General features: G+C 32.0%; 1 protein-coding gene across 3 annotated transcripts in view; it reads left to right on the top strand.

Moving 5' to 3' along the window:
• Positions 1 to 664: 664 nt before the first annotated feature.
• LOC123717389 (synaptotagmin-7) overlaps positions 665 to 27,741 on the top strand; it is a 178,759-nt gene continuing 151,682 nt past the window's right edge. For 2 of the 3 annotated variants that reach the window (XM_045673354.1, XM_045673352.1), the window contains exon 1: positions 23,574 to 23,623. Coding sequence is in view for 1 of the 3 variants with exons in the window: in XM_045673353.1 (XP_045529309.1) it covers positions 768 to 781; positions 4,919 to 5,026 (122 nt within the window). In the remaining 2 variants the exon portion in view is untranslated. Of the gene's footprint in view, positions 782 to 4,918; positions 5,027 to 23,573; positions 23,624 to 27,741 lie in introns of those variants that run through there. The other variant, XM_045673353.1, reaches the window with a different exon arrangement.

Genomic DNA, 27,741 nt, shown 5'->3' on the forward strand with positions numbered 1-27,741 from the left:
CTAATAATTTTAGTAATTTTATATTAGTTGTTTTATTCGACGTCAATCTTGACAATCAAGATTGTTTTTAAAAGACTGATGTTAAAAAGGACTATTCGTAGACACTTGCTACGCCGTAGCACTTATTCATCCAAATAGAATTTTAAACATGAAACATTTTGGTTTTTGGCAACCATTAAACCCTTGGGGTATTCATAAATTTTTTATCTCATACGTGCTGATAAATCAGGTTCTTTAAGTAAATGTTTTTCTTGTAATATAAAAGCTGTCGCAATAAACAACTAGCAAACACAATATTTCCTTGTTACAAGAGACTTATATTTCAATGGAGTCAACGGCGTCAAGTAGAAAACACTTTTCTTTATTCAAAGTTTATATTTGTCAATACAAAATAAACCCTATGTTTAATGCTATAGGTATGAAGTTATCAAGTGTAGAGTTAGGGGTTGGTTAAAGCACGTCTTGATAAGTGAATTTGTGTTTTATCGCGTTGGTAATAAAGATAGCTTTACATTGAACACACGTGTAGAAGAACGAATGCTTGAACTGACGAAATTCAGTCTATACGCGAAATTGGTGGATCAAAGTTGTTCTACCTATTTATTCAGTATTGTTCCAAATTCAAATCTCGTGTGGATGTGTTCTAAGTTTGAAAGTTTGAAAATCGAATTATATGAAATTCGGGGTTTGTCGCAGCGTGGCGCAATGTAAATAAGCCGGTGCAGCAACTGTGATAATTTATGAGTTTCCAAATTTGAACACTCGGTATGAGTTTAAGAAGGTAATTTTTATTAAAATACATAAACTAACAGTTATTACTAATTTCTTAATAAATGTGTTTTAATTACAATTCACTAGTTATTAGCTTTTATACACTAGCTTTAATTTTACATAGACCAGCATAAATAAAACCATTAAAGGCTTTATAGGACGAACATTATTAGAAGCAGTCTTGTGATTTCATAATTTCAAAAAATAAAAAGCTATTATAATTACTAGAAATTTTGAGTTTTTATTTTGTCCTAGCTAGTATTGGCTCAATTAGCTAGCTTATAAGTATAGTAAATAGTAAGGCTTAGAAAGATTTTTAATAGGAAATCAGGTTTCCTTTCTGTGCCTGACACGTCAATTGTCTGGGATATGCAGGTTCCTTGGCGATGTTTGTGCCTATGCTGTACGAGCAAAATTTAATTGCGAACAAAAAAATAGTTATCTAGCTAGTTTTAGAGTATAAATAATTTTCAAGGTTTTTAATCTTGGCAAATATATTTATTAAAAAAATAAAAATGTGTGCATGTGTAAGAAGTGAAACTTCTTTATGATCTTATTTTTCGAAAAATGATCTACTATATAAGACTTTACAGAAATTGGTTAAAGTTCAATTAGATAAAGCATGACAAAAAGCTTTTATTATCATATACATGAATGCAAATAATACAATTATTTCATTTTACTTGATTAAAACTATATTATTACTATCAGTTCGAAACAAATAATTTCAATTTAATATTTTTTGACGATCGCAAATATTTTTTCTCGGCCGATCGTCACATTTATTAGTTGAGTCATTGTTGACATTTACTCGGGTTACGTTAGACACCTTATTATTTTGATATATACTTTTTATTAATTATAATTGATAATAGTTACGTCCACTATTTAGAATTTTATAGTGAGTGTTTAGTGCGTTTTGAGAACTATCGTGAGGCAAGGTAATAGCATCAGTCTAACCTCTCTTTGTTCCCAAACTAATGTAATTTCTCCAAATCTTTACGGCTGATAATATTTTGTGCCTTTCTTCCTGGTAAGAAGATATTGTAACGAGGTATGTACTCAGGACATATTATTCTAGTATATGATTGTGTATCGACGGCCAGCGAACCGTTCTTTGTGGTACACTACCATTGTTATCGTTATTATATATTTTTGTTATTAATCGCTTCGAATCTCTTCGAATCAACCGTAGTAGGAACAAGAAAAAGATGTTGCGTATAGGAACAATGTGACGCGTAACCGAAAAATGTGACGGTACATTTTTCTACAACGCCGAAAAAGAAGTTTCACTTCAAAAAAACCTTTAAAAACATACCAAGAGCAACTTTGCAAAAGCCTTACAGCCTTTGAAATATGTAGATTAATGACAAGATAACAATTTGTATTTATATAACCTCCTCGGTTTATTGGTTAGCACATATGCAACCGGAAGACCAGTCTTTAATTTCAGATGAAAAATATTTTACTGTGAAAGACACGACGAAACTTATATTATGCAAAAATGTACGTACAGTTATATTGTATAACACCCGAGGTCTTTAATAAGTTAATTATGTGCATTTCTTTATCTTTATTTTGCTGTGCTATTGACGTTTATTGTATTAATTTCCATTAGTTATCTGTATCATATTGAAACCACCCACTGTGCGTTTGTCAAGCCCTGTAACCTGTGGCGTTGTAATTAACAATACAACTATTATTCTTATTAAAAATACACGTTAGGGAGGATTTTCTACGTTTGTTGTTTTTATTCCATTTATATTGACAATAGTATAACAATAGTTACCTTTAAATTTTACTTTCCCTACAGTACGTAATTAACTAAAAAAACTAAAATCTTTAACGTAATTATAATGCACGAGTATACTAAGGTATTACAACAAAAGAACTAGGCATTATGTTAAAAATCCTAGTTTTATTATATTAAGCACAATGGAACGAAAATGCTTTTAAAATTTTAGTTCGCCTTTTCATAGAATCCAGCAATAATATGCTACGAAAGTTTACATGCATTTGGTGCTACGTAACCGTACTTCTACGATCTGTTCTACGAAGATGTAATCATAGTAAGAGTATCTCTCAGCATAAACAATACCTTAAATCGAACAGCTATTGGAATAGAAAACTAACGATATATTTTTGTATGAAAACGTATGAAGCGCTGTGTTCGGAAACGGAAGAAATAAAATGCATCGTTCAAATAGAATACCTATAAGTGAAGTATAAAAATGTTTGAAACGGTTTTGTGTACTGAATTTTTTTTTAGAACAGGCAAATGGGCAGGAGGCTCACCTGACCGTAAGTGATACCACCGCCCATGGACACTCTCAGTGCCAGAGGCGAGGCTCGCGAGTGCGTTGCCGGCCTTCTAAGATCGTATTAACGTATATTATATGTGTTTCTAGTCTAAAGCCTGTGTTCACGTAACTGCATTCGTCACATTATTTGTTATTATGTTAATTCTTGTTTTAGTCACGTTACTAAAACAAAAATAAACATATGAAAATATTGAATCAGTATTATTGCACGTTAGTCTGTAGTAGTGAACCGTGGTAAGTGAGAAAAAAAAGAACAGAGTATCTTCCATTTATTAGAGACTAAAAGTACTGTTATTAGACACTTTCTCATGTTAGATATCCTTATTGGTAAATTAGATTAGACTTAATTTACTCATTAATCTTAAGCTACGCCTGATCATAATTTTCCATGATGTCTTAGTAAAGACCGAAGTTAAAACATTTTTTAATCAAATTAAGACATTATGTAAAGTTACTTCTTTAAAAAAAGGTTTGCCTTGCAATAAAAACTTACATCTAGACTCTAAACCAAAATTACCATCAAAACTATTGTGTTTAACATCAAGACACAGCTTACCGTTTACTTAATAACTAGAGTTAACAAATAAAATTCTTAGAAACCATAAATATTTTATTTAATTAGAAGTTATTTAAAAAAAATTTGGAACAGAAAGTTATTATAATATTATTTAACTATTTTATAGCTTGGAGCTGATTTATAAAAATGGAATAAAAATAATCCTATTGTATTTTAAGTCTGTTCTTAAATCTAGTTTTTGATGGGTTTAGACAACTTTATGTAAAAGGATGCTAATTTCTAATAATTTCATTTAATAATTTATTATTCAATATTTAGTAGTATCGATTATAATTAAAGTGTTTGAAAGTCTACTATCAAAATACAAGATAAGAATTACCGTCGAAAATACGCAGTAAGCTGAGTGTATATTTAAGTTATGTAAAATTGTTTAACGACATAATAATTTAAATGTTATCAAAGCTACGCGGATTGCGTTATATGCCATCCCGGCCGAGCGCTTAGGCCTTTGACTTCGACGATGTGCTCCGCAGGACAACACGTGCTCATAAATGAATTAATTTATGGAGACCGTTTTAAAATTTCATTTTTATATTTTACAAATAATCAACCGAAACATCATTTGTTTATTAATTTAATTTGCATTTATTTATGCTTATCATCTGTGATATTACGAAACATAATCGACAGCGTTGAAAAAAAAAGAAATAAGACAATTTTTTAACCGGATTAAAGCTATTTGTATTATTATAAACATAATTTTAAATTTTCCGCGAAAATATACCATTGTTGCAAAAACCCGTCAACTTTTCGTCGATACCAATTCCGGGGATATAAATCCAAATAACACAAGTTTCAAGTGATACTTTTGACATCCTTTTGTCTTCAGTCACCGTGACCACGCACGCTGTAAAGCACGCGAAACGTCGGAAAATTTAAATTTAAAATTATGTATAATAATTATATATATATATATATATATATATATATTTATTTATAATAATACAAATAGCTTTCATGCGGTTAAAAAAATGTTTTCTTTCAATGTGTAAAAGCTTAACCAAAGACAATACTATAAAAAAAACTAACTAAATTAGTACTAGACTTGTAATTTTTCAATTATTTAAGATGCTTGAAGGAATTTGTAAAAATGACTGAACCGTATACGGTAATTTGTACTATAATTTTCCTCGCCCTAATTCATGATGTCCTCAAGTCTTCCTTGACAAATGAACTGAACTAACATGAAAGGTTTCTTCGATTGAAAACATTGATTTCTAAGACTAATAATAGGTTGTATTTGTTACAGGGTGGATTCATCAGCCACGGATGGAGGTAGTGTTCGGGAAAAGGGAATGAGTCGGCTCAATGGGTTTCTGAACTTGAAGACACCTCTTATAAGTACAAAGACATTGGGGTAAGATTTTTTTGTATGTATACTTGAACATGGGCTGATCAATAAAAAATATTGTTAAGTGCCTATGCGATACCTAATCCGCTGTTTTACAACTATCCAAAATTGGAAGTGTTTTTATTTGTTGATTTTTTGGAACATTTATATTTACTATAATTGTCATATATATATTAGAAAATATAGAATAAAACTGCAGATCTAACATTATATGTATGATGTTTCTGTGTGATTAACTTTAATAAATACTTAAAACTATGAAAACTTAAATAAATAGGATTATACATCCGATAGAACTACTCAAGACTAGCTACACTGATAATTCTATAATTAAAATACATTTACAAAAAACTATATATTTGTTTACTTCCTTATTTTCTATCTATTCTACAGTAACTTAATACTAATACAATAAAAAACTTATAATTATAAAAAAAGCAAGAAAACATAAAACCTAAACATTTTTATAACTAATAATAAATATTACAATTTTTGTGAATTCAGTCAGTGTGTAATAAATAATAGGTCGGGGAAAAAGTTTCTTCGCATTTTTTAAGAAAATGCACAACATTTTTTAATAAAGTTTATTTACATTTAACTAAAGTATATAGGTATCATTTTGTTCGATTACTTTTTACCATCTTGTAGAATGGGACATGATTCCATTGCTATAGAGATTTTGGAGCTTCTGATCAAAATACTGGTTTTGGCAGTCCTCTCGCCTCAAGAATTCTGAAGAGACTGGAACAGGTGGAAATCTTAAGGTGCAACACCTCCTAACTAAGCCCTCTTAGCTCTCTTTTTTGCTTAGTGACTAAAGTGCATGTGTGAGGTCTAGCGTTATCATGATGAAAAACCACACCTCTTCTGTTGATTAATTACGGCCGCTTACTCTCAAGTGCTTCCTTTAATCTCATCAGTTGTTCGCAATAAAGTTCAGAATCGATGGTCCTGCCTGGTGGTAACAGCTCATAATGAATAATGCCCTTCCAATCCCACCACACATACAGCATCACCTTGTTGCGGGTAAACCCGGGTTCCACCACAGTCTGTGAAGCCTGACCGGCCTTTGACTACGACGATTTTCGCACGTTCTTGTCGTACGTGATCCACACGTACGACAAGAATTCAGTGGCCAGCGTCACATCAAAATTTCCAGATTAAAAACGCTTAAACCAAATTTTCGCGGCTTGCGTTGCATTTTTACTTTTTTTGTAGTCCTCTCGTTTCGTCTCGTCATCTTGACAGTACGAAAAATAAATGAAAATCACACAATTTCTTAAATTGAATTTGGAATTATTTTCTTTAAAATTAAACGTTTTAATGATACCAAAACATATATAGTATATAGTATAGTATAGCATACTATAATGCGAAAATACTTTTTCCTCAACTGAATATTGGATATTGAATATATTAATCCGCCGCACATGCAATAATCAGGGTGCACAAGACAGGCGCAAATGACGCTTCTCTGAGTAAATTTGTGGTAAGTCGTGGCCACGCAAAGTGTAATTAATAATTTAGCACACGCAGCCAAACACAAAACCAACATTAACATTTCCGCATTTTATATACTATTTCTAAGGACCTTAAAACAGTATAATGTGATAGTAAGGTCCGTCCTTCCTTCTAACTTATAGTATCCTACATAAATACTATCTTATAACTAATAACGTAACAAGCAGCTCATGGTCACATAACACCGCATCAGAGAAACTGATAAAAGTTAAATTTTTACTTTCACGTGTTTCTTTATCTTTACAAAACAATGTCACAACTGTAACATCACGCCATCTACTGATATCGTTATGAACTATGGAAAGTAATTAAAATTGTGTGAAGATATGGAATCGTTTTAAGACTTTTACGTACTGCTTAACAATTTTGTATGTTTAGTTAAGCTCGTAAATTGTAATATTCTAGTGCTCTTCTGACAAGGTTATTGATAGAACTCGTTGTTTGTGATAAGAGCCATCTTGTGACGATTCGCAATACTAACTTTGTAAACTCGTAATAACACGTTTACTTCACTTAACGCTAGATGGCAATATTATCAAAATAATTTTTATCTGATTTCTAATTTATTAATATTCAGTTGATTTAATTAAAGGTTTAGATGATTGACTTAATGTTGCTAAAATAAAGGTCTGCTCTTAGCTCTCTTTTTCTAAAATTATAAATGCTTTTATGAAAAGAACCTACTTTATGAGCCTACTTTCATAACATTTCCCTTAAGTGCACTTTACGGTTGATGCATTTTCGTAAATGCACCTGGATGCATTAAATCTTATAAGTAATATTCCCAAATGTACGTCCGTCATATTGTGGGTAGATTCCCGTAAGATAATTATGGGTAGAATATTCTTAGGCCCTTTATGAAGTGCAAAATAGGATCTTGACAGAACCGCGTAATATTAAAAAAACAACCTACGTGTTAATGTCACTGTAAAAGTATCATATCATATTATGTAAATAAGTAATAACGAAGGTTTTACACCTTGTCAATAGCACTATAACTTGCAGCATATTTAAATTATTAACTTACGGTATTGTTTTTGGCTCATCATGCTCATCTCATGATAAGTGATAGCGTCGCCCATAGACACTCACATTGCCAGAGGGCTCGCAAGTGAGTTGCTAGCCTTTCGAGAATTGTTATTTTTTTCTTGAAGGACCCTAAGTCGAATTGGTTTGGAATTACTTCAGTGGGAAGCTGGTTCCATATAGTGATGTTTTGCGGGAGAAACTGCTTTAAGAAACGCTCAGTTGTGGAACAACGTGATGCGAGTGGAATCAAGTATTCTCTTTTTTACGTAATAGGAGGTAAACGGGCAGGAGGCCCACTTGAAGTTAAGTGATACTGCCGCCCATAGACACATTGCCACAGGGCCCGCAAGTTCGTTGTCGGCCTTTTAAGAATTGGTACACTCTTCTCTAACGCCCCTAAGTCGAATTGGTTCGGAAATACATCGATGGTTCACTGGTTCCACATAGTCGTGGTGCGCAGTTAAAACTGCTTTAAGAAACATTCAGTTGTGAAACTACGGACATCAAGGTGATACGGATGGAGTTATGTATTCTGCCTCAACAACCGATAATGAAACTCTCGATTACAAAAACCATTCTTTCTTCTTTCTCCTATTGCTGTCTTATAGGGCGTTTTAAGTAGACAATTTTTCGAAAGATCAGATCATATAGAAGTTTCACTTCTTACGTGTGTACACTATTACAAGCACACATTTTTTTTATATAATAGGCAAGTAGATCATCATCCTTCAGCGTGACACATGCCGTTGACTTTTTGAGTCTAAAGCATACAGGTTTCCTCACGGTGTTTTTCATCACCGTCACCTTCCTTACTTGTTAAATAAAGAAAGACCATTGGTGCACAACCAGGAATGGAACCTGCAACCCTAGTGAGCCAATAAGTGGATCTTTTAAATTAATAGCTGGATATTTGGGGGATGTTTAACTAGTTAATGTAATTCTGTTATTTAGTATAATACTGAGTTTCACAAATAGTTCGTTGTTCATTTGTAAACCCGATGCCTCGCGATGCGAATTGTAAGCTAAGATAATGTTTGGGACACACTGCTACTTAAATCTATTTTAACGAAATAATATTAATGTACTAAAAGTTTAGGATTACTTAAAATGTCCGTGATATTTATTTAGGCTTGCGTGCTATGCTAAATTTTCACACATAAATTTAAAACCCGGTAGTAGTACACATATCTTAGACAAAAATCAACGTCATGAGAGTCAATTCTAAAATTTTATGTTCCTCTCTGGCGGTAGCTTTGATTTGCCTTCCTTAGATAATCTAATTCCTGAAACTCCCATTCATAAAACTGATTTCTATCACTCCTCTTTCACTGTGCAAGGTATCCTACTATGGAATTCCTTACCAATTGATATCAGACGAGCTCAGTCACTATATTAATTTAAAAATCTTCATTTTGAACATTTTTCATCTGCCTCGCCTCGTAAGTAGCTACTACTTATATATATTAATTGTGAGTGAATTAACCTTTGGTAGAATTTTTACATGTCTGTTTATACATATTATTATTTATATGTTTTCTTTGGATTTTATTTTATTTAATTTTAGTTATAGTTGCATGTATTTTGAGTTTTTTTTTGTTAATTAATTATGCACTTCCTGTACTTTACCCTCTGTAGGTGTCTCTTTTTTTATTGTTCCATATTAGGGTTGCCTGGAAGAAATCGCTTGTTAGCGATAAGGCCGCCTGTTGCCTAATAATTAATGTAACCTACTTACTTTTAGTTTTTTTGTATAATTATGTATATTATGTTAATTTAACGAATTGTTTCTGGTTTCCGGTAATTACAAATGTGGCGCTGCATTTGAGGATAAAAATATATAAATCGTATATCTTGAAATATTGATGTTACTATTCTAGTAGGTATATTGTATTAACAGCGAAGATTGTACATATTTTAGACTGAACTTATTAACGTTAAACAAGAACAATATGCCTGGTGTTAATCAATATGCATAAAAAAATAAAATAAGCGTTTCAACCTCTTTAGGTCTGAGCCTCAGATTTCTGTATCTGTTTCATGATCATTTGTCAATATAATAGGCAAGTAGGTGATCAGCCTCCTGTGCCTGACACTTCATGCCGTCAACTTCTTGGGTCTAAGACAAGCCCTTTTCCTCACGATGTTTTTATTCACCGTTTGAGCGAATGTTAAATGCGCACAAAGAAAGAAAGTCCGGTGCACAGCCGGGATCGTACTTACGACCTTAGGGATGAGAGACGCACGCTGCCACTAGGCCAACACTGCTCTAACTTTAGTAAGTACTTCGTCTTAAATGTTCCCGTGTAAATAACCGTTTCAGAAATACAGCGTTAATGTTTTATAGTTTCTCTATTAATCTTTAATAGAAGACATATAGAATAGATTAAAAACCATTGTAGTGTCTAATAATTTAACAGTTAAATTTACATTTCTTGCATTTAAATATTTATCCATTAAACATAACTACACAAATACAGCATTCTCCTTGTCGCAAACTTGTGACCATTTTGTGGAGAATATTTAGTACACTAAAACAAACTTTGAAGTTACAACTTTATACAAGTTAGTTGACTTATTAAGAAGTTACATTTCTCAAACGATGTTTAGACAACAATTTCAAATGGTCAAACAATAACTTTTGGTGAATTTATCAACATGTTTTTCGTCGTGGTTTAGAATTATGAGAAAAATCATTATTATTTATTACTTGCTAAAATTAATTACAAACACGATTACACGATTTGTTTACTTATATTATTAAAACCAAACTAAGTGAAACATAATATTAATAAGTAATTATAATATTGGTTATGAATTTTGAACAAAACTAATTTTTAATGTTTTTTAAAATATAATTTAATGTAGTTTAGTTTCAATGATTTAATTATGGTATTTAATTTATCCTGGAGAAAAATACTTAAGTTTAAGGAAGTCATACTATATGTAAAAAAAATTCAACTTATTTTCCTTTATAAAACAAAACAAACAGGCAAGAGGCTCACCTAATGTTACTGCGCCCATGGACACTCTCAATTCCAGAGGGCTTGCGAGTGCGTTGCCGACCTTCCAAGAATTGGTATGATTTCTGGTACGGAATACTTCAGTAAAAATACAATAACAATGTTTTAAATATTATCTGTAAGATCTGTAATCTATCGTAAATTTTGATTGAATTGCTGTTAAAAACACATCTCAAAATGGCACACAATTCACAGATTCTGTATAAAAACTAACCAATTATATATATTATCGTATCCATAAAAAATTACCTTTGACTGAATATTCCTGACGTAACGCAAATTTCTAGATTCGCAATGCAACAATGGGGAAGAAGTGAGTATTTGAAAATTAGCAATTAATGTATACACAAACCAGCTCTTCATTTAAGATGTATGTGTGTCTCAAATCTCATCACGATCCGTCTTAGTTACCGTCAAAGTTGACGTTCCGCAAATGGAAGCTCAGTACAGATTCAGTACCTACATGCTTTTAACGGATAACGGATTGAGCATCGAAAAGATTAAGATTTATTTATTGGCTAGTTTCGGAATGCTTATCTGTATGAGGATATTTTGATGAAATATTTTCTCAAGATTACATTATATTTAGTATAACTATAAAAGAGTTTCTTCCCTTTAATTACATTAAATATTCTATTATAATTATATATTAGTGTATTAAGCCAGAATTTAAGGCTCAATGATTCTTCAGACCAAAGACAAACAAAGATTAATAATGTTTAAAGAACCTTATTTCTCATTTCAAGAAATGTATTTTTTTTACATGAGAAACTTAATATGTACTGTATATACCAGAAGAAAGAAAGAAAGAAAGAAAGAAAATCTTTATTATACAGGATATTTAGATAAAGTTAAGTGCAAGTGGGACTCCACACTAGGTTTACCTGTGTTATGGGCAGCCAGTCTCTTCCTCCTAACATGTAAACAGTATTTCATTTAATGACTTCTACATAACACATTTATATTTAAACTATTTTTGCACAATAAGAATATTTTCTGTATCAGCATAGGTTAACAAGATATTGTTTGAGATAGAAAAAATGTATGAAATAGAAACAAGTCGCCACAACCGTTCCAATTTTAGTCTACTAGGTTCATCCTGCTATGTATCTTTTGCGAATTTTAGACGGTAATTGAATAAATAATTGCACACCCTCATACCTAATAGACTTCTTCGAATAATTTGAACGCGGCTTCGGTAAGATAAGCTAACTCGCTCGACGAGTATTGCGTGTAGTTGTGTGTTCGATTTTTTTTAATGATAAGTTACTATTGATAGAGTTATTTTTTAGATACAGACGCTTTAAACATATAGTTGCTTAATAGTCATAATTTTGTTTTCTTGGTAGATTTTATTAGTGTGTGTTAAAAAAAATTATCTAAATAGTGCCTTTATTAATTTATTTTGTAGTGCTTGTAAGTTACAAATTTTAAAAATACATACCAAAAGTTAATTTATTATATTATGGACAGATTAGAATAGTAATAATAGCCATAAATATAATAACACTTAAAAGATATCAAACGATTACAGATTATAATCAGTCTTGTGTAGTCGTAGTGTAGTCTTGTAGAGCCTAGTGGCTTCGTACGATCTCAGAGGTCGTAGGTTCGACCCCCGGCCGTGCACCGAATGCAATGGACTTTCATTCTATGTGCGCATTTAAGACTCGCTTGAACGGTGAAGGAAAACATCGTGAGGAAACCGAGCCTTAGATCCAAAAAGTCGACTGCGTTGATAACCTACTTATCTATTAGATTGACAAATTATCATGAAACAGTTACAAAAATCTAAGGTCTAGACTTAAAAAGATTGTTTTTATAAGCAAAGCATGATTTTCAATTTCTTTCTTCCGTGACGCAAGTGAAATTACATTATCAACCAGTTGATATAAATTATTGTATAATTAAGAATCTGTTAAATATTCTTCTGTCTTATGGTATTCAGTTATTTAGTTTTAACTAGGTATGATGACAGCATTTACTGGACTTCTGGTCGCTTTGTCAAACATGCAACTATACTGCCAATTTCTGAATGCCGTAATAGTATTCCTATATATTCCAAAAATTCTTGGCCTCAAACTTTATTTATAGAATAAGTCATCATCCTTCTGTGCGACACGTTATCTATTTTTGCGTAAAGATTCAGAGTGCTTACAATATTTTTCTTCACCTTACGAACGAGTGTAACCGTACAGAGGACATAACATGAAGTAGTAGCCGCGCTTCAACTACTTATTTGAATGTATGAGCATCTTAAATAGTAGAGTGCTATTTCTTTTTTAAATATATATTTGTACAAATGAAGAAACAACCTTTAGCTATATATAGTTTCAATGTGTTTGATGAAAATCGCCCACATGTGGTTGTTAACGCCTGGCATTATATGAAATGGAAATCTATTTGCAGTAAACAAATAATTGTTCTGTCCAAGGTAAAAGATTTTATAGTTCTAGAAAATTATGTATACGCTCACTTTAATTTGTTTTTTTTTAATCTTTATTTAACAAAATATTATAATATAATCACAATATGTTACATTAGAAAACCGCTGTGGTTTGCATTAATGTAACCGTAGCAGTCTTGTTTAGGAGCGCGACAAAATAAAAGTATTTTTTTTAAATTTATTGTTTATGTTGATTAGCGTTAGACTATCTAATATCTGATTGGGTAAACCATTGATTAGCCGCATTTATTATATAAATTTTATTTAACAGATCCATTTTAGTTAGTTATAGAACTTAAAAACTAATTTTAGTTTTAACATCAACAACAAATAAAAATTTGAAATAAATAACATACCCTTGTGGGTTCTGAGAACTGCTTAACAATAAGCAATTCCGACTGATCACCCACAAGTCATTAGTAGGCGTTTGGGATGTTTTCCCTAAGGTACTGCAAAAGCATGGCTGTCCAGTTTTGATATGACAGAGGCTATGACAAATTTTGGTTCACAGATTAGATTATAACTTAGTCAACAGGCTAACATGTAAACAGTGAGCTACTTCTCTCAAGAAGGGAAGAATGGGGAAGAAATTGACTGTCTGAAAGTTACCACGTCTATATATATTTTAACATAAAATATGTCAAAGAGCGTGTTCTATTATTATATATATTATTATATGTATATAAATTGATTCAACACACCTCTCAAATCTTTACACTTGTACCATGCATATAACCATGAAAAACGGGAGTGTATTTGTCCCCGCGTGGAATTCACAGGTTTTACGGCGAGCCACAGGAATGAATATCCATTTAATATCTTATTGTGTGCCACATGTTTGACCCTTTGAAAACCTTGATATTTTTAGAATATTTCTTCTATATATCAGCTTCAAAATTAACTACGCCTTAATAAGTATAGGCTTAGACTTTCGAACGGCCTCAGTTCACGCTTAAGCAGGCTTTATTAATAAGTTTTCTCTTCTTGAAACTTTTTTCATTGATGCCCCGCTCCTATTAGTAGCGTGAGTACAGTGTTATAGCTATCCTCGTAAAATATACTATATTAACGCTTTATAAAGTTTCAACTTTATAACAAACCGTTTATAATATATTCTAAAGATAATGTAATAAGCAGACACGATATCATTTATTTTAATAGAATGGCAACACAGACATCTAACAGATTATAAATTGTCAATGTCAATGTGTCAATATGTCAGTACCTTGGTTCGATCGTTGAGTTTGAATTGATCTCTTGGCGCCTGTGCTTTACGTAAACGGCCGACACTGATAACGACGTGGTTATCACTAATGTGACGCGACATATGTGGCAATCAAAACATAATCTTGTCTGCAAAAATAGATGGCGCTTTGCTAACTTTTTAGTCAGCAATGACAATTAACATAATCCATGATGCAGACTGTGAAATGTGCGACAAGCCTTTTATATATAGCTTAAAAGGAATATTGTTTATTTTTATAAATGTAAATTATTAATTCATTGACATTACCATCAAATAAATGCCAGTATGTCAGAGTGAAAAGTATATTCTAAATGAATAGATATAAATATTTAGACAAATATACACTATATCGAATCTAGACTATATTATTAAAACCTAGCCACAGACACACTGGAAGAGGTTATATAACTCGGGTTACATTGTTAAAATAATGGCCGCTTTAACCGCAGTAGGTTAAAATTCCACATTGTATATTAACTATGGGATGGAACAAAAGATGCGACTCACACGAAGCGTAATTCAAAACTTGCCTGTCTTGTACTGTTCGCAAAAAATATATTAAATGTTACTGTTATGTATACCATTAAAATTATAGGAGAAGGATAAATAAAATATCTGTACCAATTCTAAAATGATAAAATCGTCTTGGGCAGTGTTGAATATGTAAAATTTTATAAAAAAATAATTGTTTGACAGGCCTTAAAACTAGATTTCACCATGGAGTCTGATGTTTAACGACAGAGCACTTATTAATACACTTCTAGCAACGCACCAGTACATTATAGAGCCTGTTGCATTTTAGGTATTTCCGAAACGTTACAACTTCAAAGAAGGAGCGTACCTAAAGGGCACTTGCAAACGTCCTAGTGTCGCCGGTGTCCATGTGCGGCCGTAATCGCTTCGCTCTAGATGGCCCGGCTGCTCGTTTGCCTCCTGTCCTATAAAAATAAAATAGTTTGAGTGACGTCCCGTAATTACTGGATCTGACAAATTAATTAATTGTTTATTACTATCAAAAGGTCATGTACAAAAAGGCTAAGTTGTGATGCCACCCTTATCAGATTTCTATTTCAATTCACGAATTTAATACCTTTTAATAGAATCTAATTACAATATCAATTACTTTCTCTGTCAACTTTCGTAGTCCGAAAAGCAATCTTAACGTCGAGTTGTGTCAATTTTCAGTTAAATACGTTGTGTTTATTTTTTTCTATAGAACAGTGACCAAACGGGCACGTGGCTCACCTGATGTTAAGTGATACCGCTGCTCATGGACACTCTCAATGCTCGATTGCTCGTGAGTGCCCGTCAAATTGGCTCGGATAAAGTGGGCAGCTGGTTCCACATAGTGGTGGTACGCGGCAAAAATTGCCTTAAAACCGCTCAGTTGTGGAACGACGGACGTTGAGGCGATACGGGTGGAATTTCGTATTCTGCCTCGACGTCTGATGATGAAACTCAGCTGCTGGCCTTCAATCATTGTTTAGCCGTTCTACATTAAGTAGAATGAACAAATCCAGAATTGGTTGTTCATATACCCAAGCTATTGGTAACGTAAACTTGATGATACAATTTTTTTAAAGAGCTTTTATATAAAAAAAGTAAATTGTTTCTTTGGAATTGTTTTATATAAAAGCGCACAGCAGCCTATTCCATTTTTAAATCGTTTTAGTTTTCTTCAGTTTCAGAAATAGATTTTCTCCTTTTCAAACCGGATAGCTGCATTTTATTGACGTTCTAAAACAGTTAAGTGCTCGTATTTAATTCTATAAGGAATTTACTAGGGTAAATGGAAAACCGATTTCTTTAAATATCAGATATATGAAACGTACAGTTATGAGTTATATTATTTATTTATTAACACTTCGTTACATTACAATATAATAAAATGAACATAATTAAATCAAAAGGAGGGCAACTGGCGGCCTTATCGCTTTCGAGCGATCTCTTCCAGGCAACCACTCACATCACTCACTCAAGACATTTTAGTATGTTTATGACGAAGAATCTCACAACTGAACCGATTGCAAAAACTCTCACACTATTCGAATGCTACAGTCTGATGCTTTCACTATCAGAATGCTACCTGATTAAGTTACAACCTTTATTTATTTCTTGATAATAAAAAAAGCTGAGACTGTGCATTTGTAATACAAAAACCGCATTTATATCCATTATGAAAATGACTTAAAGTAGTCTGTTTTCGAAAATCCTTTTTTTTCATATTTCCTAATAACTTTACATCCTTAATATGTTTTAGAATTACATTAAGTACTCATTAAATTCTTAGCACTATACCACTACTTATTTATTACATTTATTCATATTAAATTAAAATGTAAACATTTCTCGACAGTATTTAGAATAATGTATTTTGTCTTGTATATTGTTTTTTCTCCGTTTGATTAAACACGCGATACAAAAATATTTACTGATCTTTCACTGAGAATTTCTTGTAATATCTTCAATCTAGACCTGTGGAACTGACATAGAAAATAGAGAAAAGCTGCTTTGACAGGTGTTAAGACTTAGATTTAGAATACTCTGTAAACAACAACGACAGATGGACACAACTTTAAAATTTGTTATGCATGTAAGGAAATGTCTACATTTGTCGTGCAAAGTACATTTGACTGTGAAGCTCTGCAACTTTAAGTCTACTAAGGTTGAAGTTTTAAATCTATTTCAAAGTTTACATAAAGGATTTGTTTATATAGTATGCCAGTATAAAATCATTTACTAAAATTAATTAAAAATATTTTCACCTTTAAAATAAATAAATCAGTACATACAACATTTATAGATCTGGGTCTCATATATATTTATCTAATATGTAAGTAGATGACGCGACGCTACGATGACGTCCTGTGCCTGACGCACGCCGTCGACATTTGAGGTCTAAAGCAAGCCGGTTTCTTCACGATGTTCTCCTTCATCGTTCGAGTGAATGTTAATCTTGAGAAAGAATGTCCATTTGTGCACAACTGGGGATCGAATATATGGCCAACGCATTTTCACCTTTCTTACACCATTTTTTTTAAGTGAGGGGAAAATTCGCTTAAGCGTCCCGCTCTAAGGATGTCAAGCTTGACGCGGTGACTGTGGGGCTGGGTCTACACTCAAATCCCTCTGCTATTCAGAGGGGAGACCCACCCACCAAAAACACCTCAGCCCTTCACACACCCTTAAGATGGGCCCTCAGGGTTCGCCAGGCATTTTACTCAAGAACCTTTCTTACACCTATATATCCTCGGATATAACTAAGAATAAATGAGTCTAACAGTGAGAGTCAACATCAAACAGTGTTAATAAACGATAGAAAAAATGGACAAGAAATGAAAAAACTATACGTAATAAAAATGACATTTAGTTTAAAAAGTAAAAAAAAAAGTAAAAGTTCTCAACATCGCCTATAATTTAACACACAAATATTATTTGAGTTTTGCTAGCTGTACTCTATGACGTCATTGTATCCAGTACTGAATATTTGAGGCCGTAATTATAGGCCTTTCTGGATCGCTTCATTTGAGCTTATAAAGGGAAAACGGTTAAAAGGATATTATTTTTATTGTATTTGGTTTTAGTCATATTAAAATCTCTGCTAATTAAATCTCTCAATGGTAATGTACTCGCGTGTATCAAAGACCTTGATGATTTAGAAGAGTGACGGAAATATTATTGCCAGTTCTCCGACCTTGATTTGAGAACTGGCGGTAAATGTAATTTCTTTGCAGAGCATCTCGAATCTCAAGTCTAGGGAACAAAGGGAACTAAATCAAAGATGGAGGAAACTCCATCTTTGATTTAGTTAAAGAATAATAGTGCTAATTAAAGAATTAAGTTGGCACCTGGTGGATATTACCAGTGACCACAGAGCTGGTGCTTTTCTCGCTCAACGAATAAGTATCGCAATACAGCGAGGTAACGCAAGCAGTAATGGTACACTGCCACGGGGACTAAAATAAACTAAATTCGTTTTAATTTTCTATTTATCATTATTGTTACTAATAATATTTTTTGGTATAATAGTGCAAAACGAAAAGCTCGTTACTATAATTTTTAATCACAATAAGAATTTTCTAGAGTCTGTGTTTTAAATAAAATAATAAAATGGAGACTAGCTTTATGGAAATAATAAGTAAAAGCTTAATATTTAGTTTAATTCAGTTTTAGGATTTATTTTTGTATTGAAAGAACATTTAATAGAAAACGGTTTATTGTATCAACTATAGGAATAAATGATGTTATGATATATATTTCGTACCTTCCGCAACCACGACTTCTTTCTTCCACCAGTCGTTCTCTTGCCTTTAATTTTGTAAATAATTGTATTATAATTATTTTTCGGATAAAGAAATTTTGAGTATAAGAGTTTAAACAGTACGTTTCACACAAAGAAAATTAATTTTCGTACTGCACCTCAAAGACACATGCCAAGTAGTTAGCTCAGCTTCTAGCTTCAGGAATTCTAGGTATTCAGTATTCAGACTGTGTACGTTGCGCTGGACGGAATGCAAGCTCAACTGTGGTTTAATTAAAATATAATAAAACCTTTCTGTCTTATTATTTGTGTCACAACCTGAAGCCAGACTATCATACCAGGGACGTAAATTAGCGTACATTCAATACTATGGATTAAAATTATCCACTGGATAATGACCAGTTTAATATATGTGTATTTTTTAATAAAGTGTATTTTCCCAGATATATCATTGAACATTACGATCTAGCTAGCATAAGACTAATAAGTAATGTTTAAAGAACTTTATTCCTCATTACAAAAATGTATTTTATTTATATGAGAAACTTAATATACCGTCCCAATATTGGTGTACTAGGTTCACTCTGACATCTTTAATGCCCTTTTGAATTTGTAAAAGGGGCTAGTATTGAGAATTTTAGATGGTTATTGAATAACTAATTGGACACCTTCATACCTAATTGACCTCTTCAAATAATTTGTACGCGGCTTCGGCAAGATAAGTAAATTCGCTCGACGAGGACTGCGTGAAGTTGTATGTTTGATTTTTTAAAATGATAACCTACTATCGAGAGATTTTTTTTTAAAATTAAGATACAGACGCTAACATATAGTTGTTTAATCTTCATAATTTTGGTTTTAATTTAAGTCTAACCTAATTTATTAAAAAGCATATTTAACAAGAAAATGTCCAATAACATTACATACAGTCTCTATTAAGGGGAAGACACTCTGTTCTTGTGTTCTATTATTTTACTTACCACTGTTTAGCACTTGAGACTAATGTGTATTAACACTACTTCACTAAGCACGTGGTGTCAAGAAATTGAATAAACTCGACACTAACGTGTTGATTTTGTTTTGTTCGTGGTCTCCAGCAATCTTTTTAATTATTTTGGCGACACATTTAAGTCGCGAAGGAGGTCATTATTGATATTGTATTAATGAATTTTTATTCAAATGTGTAGTACGAGACCTAATAAATACATTTTATATCCATATATTTTTATCTATGGAATCAACTGACGCATTACCCTGTGGCGGAATTCGCTTTGTTCGGAGTGTGACCTCAATATGAGATAAAAACCTCGGGACGAACTTATAATATGAAACAATAAAGTTTTCAAATCTAAAAGCGAGACTTAAAAATATTCGTTGGGAGACAGAAACTTTTAATACCTTGAACAATGAACAACATTGAATGATCATACTTAACATGTATTATTTTTGACGATTACCTTAGTGGTTCATGCTTGAGGTGCAGTTACCACGGAGAGTATCCATAGGAGCTGTTCGGATTGATACATGCAGCTGAGTTTTATTATCGACGCAAAATACGAAATTCAACCCGTATCACTTCGACGTCCATCGTTCTACAGATAAGCGTTTTGAGGCAGTTTCCGCCGTGCACCTCCACTATGTGGAACTACCTGCCCACTAAAATACTTCGACTACAATTATGCTAAGGGTCCTTCACCAAAATAGCGTACTAACTCTTAAAAGGTTGGCAACGCACTCGGGACCCCCGTTGAGTGTCTCAACATCAGGTAAGCCTCCTGCCTGTTTCCTCTAAAAAGAAAGGTTCTGGCATCGTTTATTTTATAAGTTGATAAGGCTGTTGACACTCTAGCCTTTTATAAAAATCAACAAAACATCAATCCACAACAATGGGTAAATTTTAATCTATTTACAGCGTATGTCCGAAATTTCTTTAAATCTGTAACGTGATTACCTTCTGAGTAATGAGACATAGCTTTAAACAGCTATATATATATATATATATATATATATATATATATATATATATATATATATATATATATATATATATATATAAATTAATCACTATTTCCCTTGGTCACGGCACCACGGCTGGACCGATTTCGCTAATTATTTTTTTGTTGTGTTTGTTATTGTCAAGAAGAGGTTCTTATAAAAGAAAAAAATAGAAAATATCGCGGTAAATTAGAAAATTTAAGAATACTTTTATTACGATGGCAAATAAATTTTTCAGTGCACAGTGCTTTTACAATTCAAACCTTTTTTTATGTAACCTCATAGCGTTTGGTATAACGTGAACGTAGAAATGCGTTTTGCAAATATCGTCAAAGAGGGTGTAAGAAAAATGAATATCGTTAAAAACAAATGCAATGCGGAGTTATTATATTGATAAAATACATATAATATGATTACAGTCGCTAGTTGATTGTGGCATTAATATTGAAAACCCATGTTTTTCACAGGGATAGTTATATATGTCGCCTGTACCGTGTGAATACTTTAATTATTTATACCAATTCGTAATCAAAATTAAGACAGAACAACGTCTGTCGGGTCCGCGAATCTACCATAATTTAAACCGAAATTGACAAATTGGTATTAAATTTGTCGTCTCATCATCAGGCATGATTGCCTTACAGTATTATCATTAAAGATAATATACGTTGCTGGTTGCCATAAGCTGCGTATAAGCTTTTTGCTAAGCTTTGCGTTGTCATTTCCGTGCAAATATCTTTTAAGTCGATAACTAGGTACATATTAACTCGGCGCTTCCCACGTAAATAACAGAGAAGCTGGGATAAGCTTCTCGTCTCTGTAACTTCGAATATCGATGTTTGGCTTTGAAACGTGCGATTTTTATTTTTTAGACAAGAGCTTAACTCGTTTGCATTACATTAATTTTTAATTGCTTTTTTCTTTTCTTTCTCCGTACAGATAGTTTTAACCAAGCGAGGGATTATCAACCCTCAAGTTAGACTTGAACCCTTTGCTAATTACGGACATAAAAGATGTATTGAAAAAATCCACTATGCTAACAAAGATAATTGTTATGATTGTATTACTTAAATAGACATGTCAATCTAAATTTTTTAAATATAATTAAATTGATCTCCTTCAATTGAGGTATATCTTTCTATCTTCACAATAAACATTTGAAAAGGAAAAAGGATACGGGAAAAGTTTTTAGAACAAAGGATTCCCGAGCAAATAACCATCTACGCGCCTTTCAAAAGATGTATCTATAAAGAAGAAGTAAAAAAGTAATCTAAAGTGATATTGAAGCCATCAAACAAGTTATTATATTAAGTAATTTTTATTAAATTTAAAATTTGTACCGCGAAGGAGCTTTATGATCACAGCCAATTACTTACCGTTAGGAAGCTGTATGTTTTAATTGGAATTTTAAAAGCACACAAAAAGAAACAGGGATGTTGTCGTCGGTCAGACTGTAAGGATGCAATATGCAGTCAAAATATATCCATTAAATATATCCATAAAATATTAAAATGGCTGCTTAATATCTACCCTTTCACCGTCTACAATCTACAATTATGGCTAAAGGGCTGGCTTATGAACACATTACGCAGTATTTGAGATGCTCCTGAGACCTTGGTATTTACACTTTCATTCACTCACTCACTCACATGCAACCACGCAGTTACTCAAGCAGTCAAGGGTATTTCGAAAAAATTGAAAAACAAAAAAAATAATAGATAATAAATTATTAAGTTTGTTTGTGGAATAGCTGACACTGACACAAGTTTATTTCTAATTAAAAGGGTTCCCAAATTTTACACTCTATAATGAATAGATAAATTTTATTTCATATTCTTTATAACAACTAATCAACTACTATGTATTGTATAAATATAATAGCTTTAGAGTGAACACGTAATTATATGGATACTTCAATTTATGCCGATGATATGAAGATTATAGATAATTAATTATTTAATAATCAGAGTTGCTATAATGTAATCGGAACTGCCTGATGTGCGAATTCATTACTTCAAGTTATATTCATAGTATATGTGTATTCTATTAACAACTGTAGTGATAGTACTCATTATAATTATTGGCAAGTGTTTCATTGATAAAATCATTGACAAATAGTCATGGTTCAATATTCTCTACCTGTTCATTTGTTTTAAATTTCAATCATACTTTAATTCTAACAAAAATGACTGGTTTACTGAGTTTAAAATCTATTACAGTCTAAGCCATGCTGATCTCGTTACGTTTTCCTTTAACGCGCAAGCAAGCTAATTGCTCGCATATAAATAAATTTCCATCCTAGTATCCATAAATTAATGTGATACTCGTAAAACAGTATTTTCAATGGTCTTAACTAAATGGCCCAACCGAAGCGAATGCAAAACCATTTTCACTTGCATTAAAACTTTAATGCATACTGTTTCATCTTTATGATTTTCTCTCATTTTATTTGTCTATAATTGTTTTAAAACGGTTAAAATTATTTGATATTTTTGTTTACGTTTGAAATACTTTTAACAAATGTATTTTAAGCATTTTGTCATATCAGGAGTTTTTAATATATGAAACAATATCAATGTTCTTTAAAGCTAATCTATAAAGGTTATCATTTGTTTCGTCAACACGTTTTTTTATAAAAAATTACTAAGACTAAAATAAAAGAGTAAGAAAATAAAGTTTGACTAACAACATCAACAAATATGTATTTATAATAAAAATAAATTGAGTCAGATATAACTTGTATGTATTCTATGTATCTACATATCTATATAAAGTACATTACATAAACGTTTCGGACGTTGTAAACTGTAACATTGAAATATAACAGTTTATGTTAAACTTTATATTCAATCTATCTACAAGGTAGTATTTACAAAACAAAATGAAATAAACATATAAAGTTTTCGCCCAAATAGCATCCTGGGTCATTTGCGCAGATCGTAGCGCCCTTCGTAGAGCTTTGTAGCCAGTCTAGCTACGTTACGCGCGCGTAGCGCCCGCCTTTCGGTTTTCCTTCTTCAAAGTGATCTTTCCTAAGCAATATTAGTGTTAAGTGTTTTATTTCTGTCTTTTCGTCTTCCTTAAGGTTCGTTTTTGCCTAAGAGTGTATTTTTATATACGTAAGTAAGTAAAACTGAGCTGATTACATAAATGTAAATATTTATAATCGGTATAAAGATAATATTTAAATTGAAATTAATTGGTCGTGTTAGTAGATAATGTTGGTCGTTATATAACAGGGTGATTAGTATTCGTTGTCAAGGCAGTTCGATGTTCCATTGTTTCAAATTTTGAGGGTGCAAAATATAGCCGAATTTGTGCTGAATAAAAGAAAGAACCTTTACGAATATTTAGTATTGTATCATTGAAAAATGCCTCTTTTTAATATTGTACACAATGCCAGCAGATAAAAGATGATTTACAAATATGTTCACAAAACAATCATAAATTTATGTAACATTTTTTGCTACGAAATAACAAAACCGTAATTAGCAAATTATAAAATTTGTACTAAGATTGAAAAACCTTAAGGATTGAATATTTAGTTATAAAGCAAAGTCTTTATTACTAAAAAATATGTTTAAAGTATCATGAATAAATTGTATAGAATTTGACTTTACTTTACTGCTTCTGTTACGTAAAAAATAACACTATAATAATACAACATACATATTACATGTGATATATAATATATGTACTCTCAGCCTCTAGAACCCACTAAGTACTTTTGACTTTAAATTATGAAAAATATTTCTTTCCGTGGCCGATAGTATGCGAGATTATATGAAAATCTAGTGAGGGTTTCTTTTCGATATTCTAAATCGTTTGAATTGTGATGAAAGTAACAAAAAATGTGTTTCTTGCGGCGCGTACGTACGCGAAAAGTCATATATCTTGAAAGATATAACCTTGTTTGTAATTCGATTCAAGTTCATTCGGTTCAAGGGAAAACATGAACATTTTATGATTGAGGAAATGGATCTAAGCATGTATAGTACTTAATTTTCCCATTTTATGACAGTAAGCCTTAAATGATTCAAATGATGAAAATACTTTCAATTAAGCAATCTCAAAAATATCAAGGTTGATTCTCATAGCACATATTTATATTATCTGTCTCATAAAAAAGAGCGACTTTCAACCTTGAAGCGTTTAAATACTATACAATAGTTTTCTTTGTATATTCTTTATAAACACTTATCGTGGAGCAAATATATCGTACGCATAACTACTCATTGCAGCATTTGGCAGTTAAGGAATATGAGATGAATACTAGATTGCGCGGTAAGTTAAAAGATATATAGCCAGGTTCTCGTGTTGGACTGGAAATTTAATATTTTTTTATATGCTCTAACCATTTTACATAACAAACAATTTAGACGGCATAAAAATATATATTTTAATACTGGATCAAAAATTTACAAATAAGTTGTTGTAATAATCGATTTTGGTGTTTATATGTCAAATTCTTCCTTTTACGCTTCAGGCGATTAGGTGAAAGTATTCGTATATCTGTGACAGCAGCATCAGTGATTCTACTGACATAAACATGGCAGATTTAGCGGTTTTATAAGTTTTACCTACTCGCTCTTGTTTATCAAGTGTTCTAGGACTTGAGTGTATGTATGTGTGGACTCAGTTTCCGCACTTAGACGCTCAATAGGTCCATTGTGCGTAAAGTCCTGGCTAACTAAGCCAGCCTAACTCCTTTCAAAAGCACAGAAGCCTCCTGGGCACTTCGCAGACTTCACGGAGCGACCTCACTGTTCCGAGGATTTCTGAACGTTGTTTAGTCACACTTGTCTAGGACTTGAAACTCCTACCTTTTTCTTTTATCTTAACATACCTTTGCAGACATATTTTAATATTATTTAATGTATTGTTTGTAAAATTTGCGAAAATCTCTATTAATGTTTTGTGTTTTTAAAAACTTCGTGTACTTCTATGTGCCACTTGGCAAAGTTCTTACTCTAACCTAAGTAACACGGCATCTTTCTACAGTGCCACCTGTATGTCTTAGGGTGAACGCTACTTTCGCAACAAGTTTACTTCTGGACCTTCTTGTCTATATATTGTCGCTAATAGCATTAGGACTGATTGTAAATACCCACAGAAATGAAAATAAAAATTCATATACCGTCTTCATTTTGGTGGTAATCTAAATTTTCTCTGATATATAACCTTCTTACACATATTTTCTTTATCCTTCAAGTTTCTTAAAATCTATATTTATAACCATTGTTAAAATTCACACCATCATAAATTCATTGGTTTTCTTTAACGTTCACGGTATTCATTTCAAATCTCATTGTGTAAGCCGAAAGATAAAGACGGATTTGTTCAAGATAGTCATTCAAATTGCTTTGGCTGTCACTTAAAACACCAATAAAGTAAGCACAATCATATACAAAGCCGTATCCAAGAAAGTCATTACTCTTAACAATGAAATCTGTGTAAAATTCCTTTTACTACGAGTACCCTTTCTTGCCTTTATCCTCTGAATAATTACATTAAGGATTCTATGATGGACTTCTGTGGAGGTTTTATTTACTTACTGTAATTGTCATTGACGAATACACGAAGAAGTTTTCAGGGTTTCTGTCATTGTAAGATTTTTGATTAAAATTGCTTGAGATTTTTACCATTTATAAGATATCGTTCAGTACATTGAGGCCAGTTGTCTCCAGGAAGGAGAAATAAAATAATATAACAAAACAATGACTATGCCGGGTATAATTATGTTGTGTTTTATAAATTGATAAGTATGATTTTTTACTTAACAATAATAACAAGCTTAAAATAATGATACTAAATCGTTTAATAATACCTAAATATAATCAAATATACAGAATTTACAATTTTCATAACCTAAGTAGTAGTAATAAAAATAATGATTTTTTTTAAAAAGTTTGGTCCCTCTGGCAGTGTACCTTTAACGCTGGCAACATTTCGCTGTATTGCAATACGATTGAGCGAGGAAAGCACCAGGTACTATGCACCAGCCAAATTAAGATTTTAATTAGCGCCTGTGCACTTGAACCCCACGGCCCAAGAGTCTCTTCTCCAAAGGGAACAAAATCGAAGTTGAAGGAAAGACCCTGAAACAAAGCAATTATATCATGCAACGCCACATCGCTACTAACTGATCGTAGTTCAGTTTTATAGGTTAACAAATATTTTAAACAATCGTATTTTAATCGTGTCAAGCAATTTATTTCTTAGTCGGACATTAACTATGCTTACCAATTCTAAAAAGACAACGCACTCGTGAGTCCTCTGGCATTGAGAGTGTCCATGGGTGGTGGTATCACCTAACATCAGATGAGCTTCCTGCCGTTTGTCCTCTGTTCTATAAAAAACTACTATGAAGAGTATTTTAACATAATATACATCGTGCTAGCATCATTTATCTTATTTATTTGTTTATCTTCCCCATAAAGGCGTAAATGTAAGTAGTATTGATTAATGAAATCTTTTTTACCTATAAGCGAGTGTTTCATCACAAATTAATATTTCTATTTTAGGCAATTTGACATTCTGATACACAAATCTATTTATGGATACATCTCGAAGCTGAAGTAATTAAAATTCTAAAATAGCACTAAAGTTTGTGTAATTGAAAACATACAGATAATATTTCGTAGACAACGGGATATAAACAGACATCCAGTCTCAACAAAGCAAATAAATAATTGATTCGTTAAACAACTAGATTTGTTTGAAGTGAAACTTCTTTATCGGCGTTGGAAAAAAAAATACCGTCACATTTTTCCGTTACGCGCCATCTTTTTCTTGTCCTACCACGGTAGGTTCGAAGAGATTCAAAGCCATTAATAACAAACTATATAATAACGATAACAATGATAGTAATATTTCTATTACAATTAATGAAATTCTGTAATAATCTTAGTAGTAATAAGGTAAAATGAAATAATTGTATTATTGGTATTCATGTCTATGATACCAAAAGCCTTTTGTTGAAGTTCATCTAATTTAACTTTATTTAACAAATTTCTGTAAAGTTGCATATAGTAGATCATTTTTCGGAAAATAAGGTCATAAAGAAGTTTCACTTTTTATGTGTGTATTACGTACTAGTACACGCACACATTTTTTTCGGGAAAGAAAATGGTTAAGCATAATTTAAAGTTTCCACAATGACATACGTGCCTATTCATTTGGAAGCTATTTATATACCTGTTT

Source organism: Pieris brassicae, chromosome 12, assembly GCF_905147105.1.
Source record: "Pieris brassicae chromosome 12, ilPieBrab1.1, whole genome shotgun sequence".
In the NCBI taxonomy this organism is placed as follows: Eukaryota; Metazoa; Arthropoda; class Insecta; order Lepidoptera; family Pieridae; genus Pieris; species Pieris brassicae.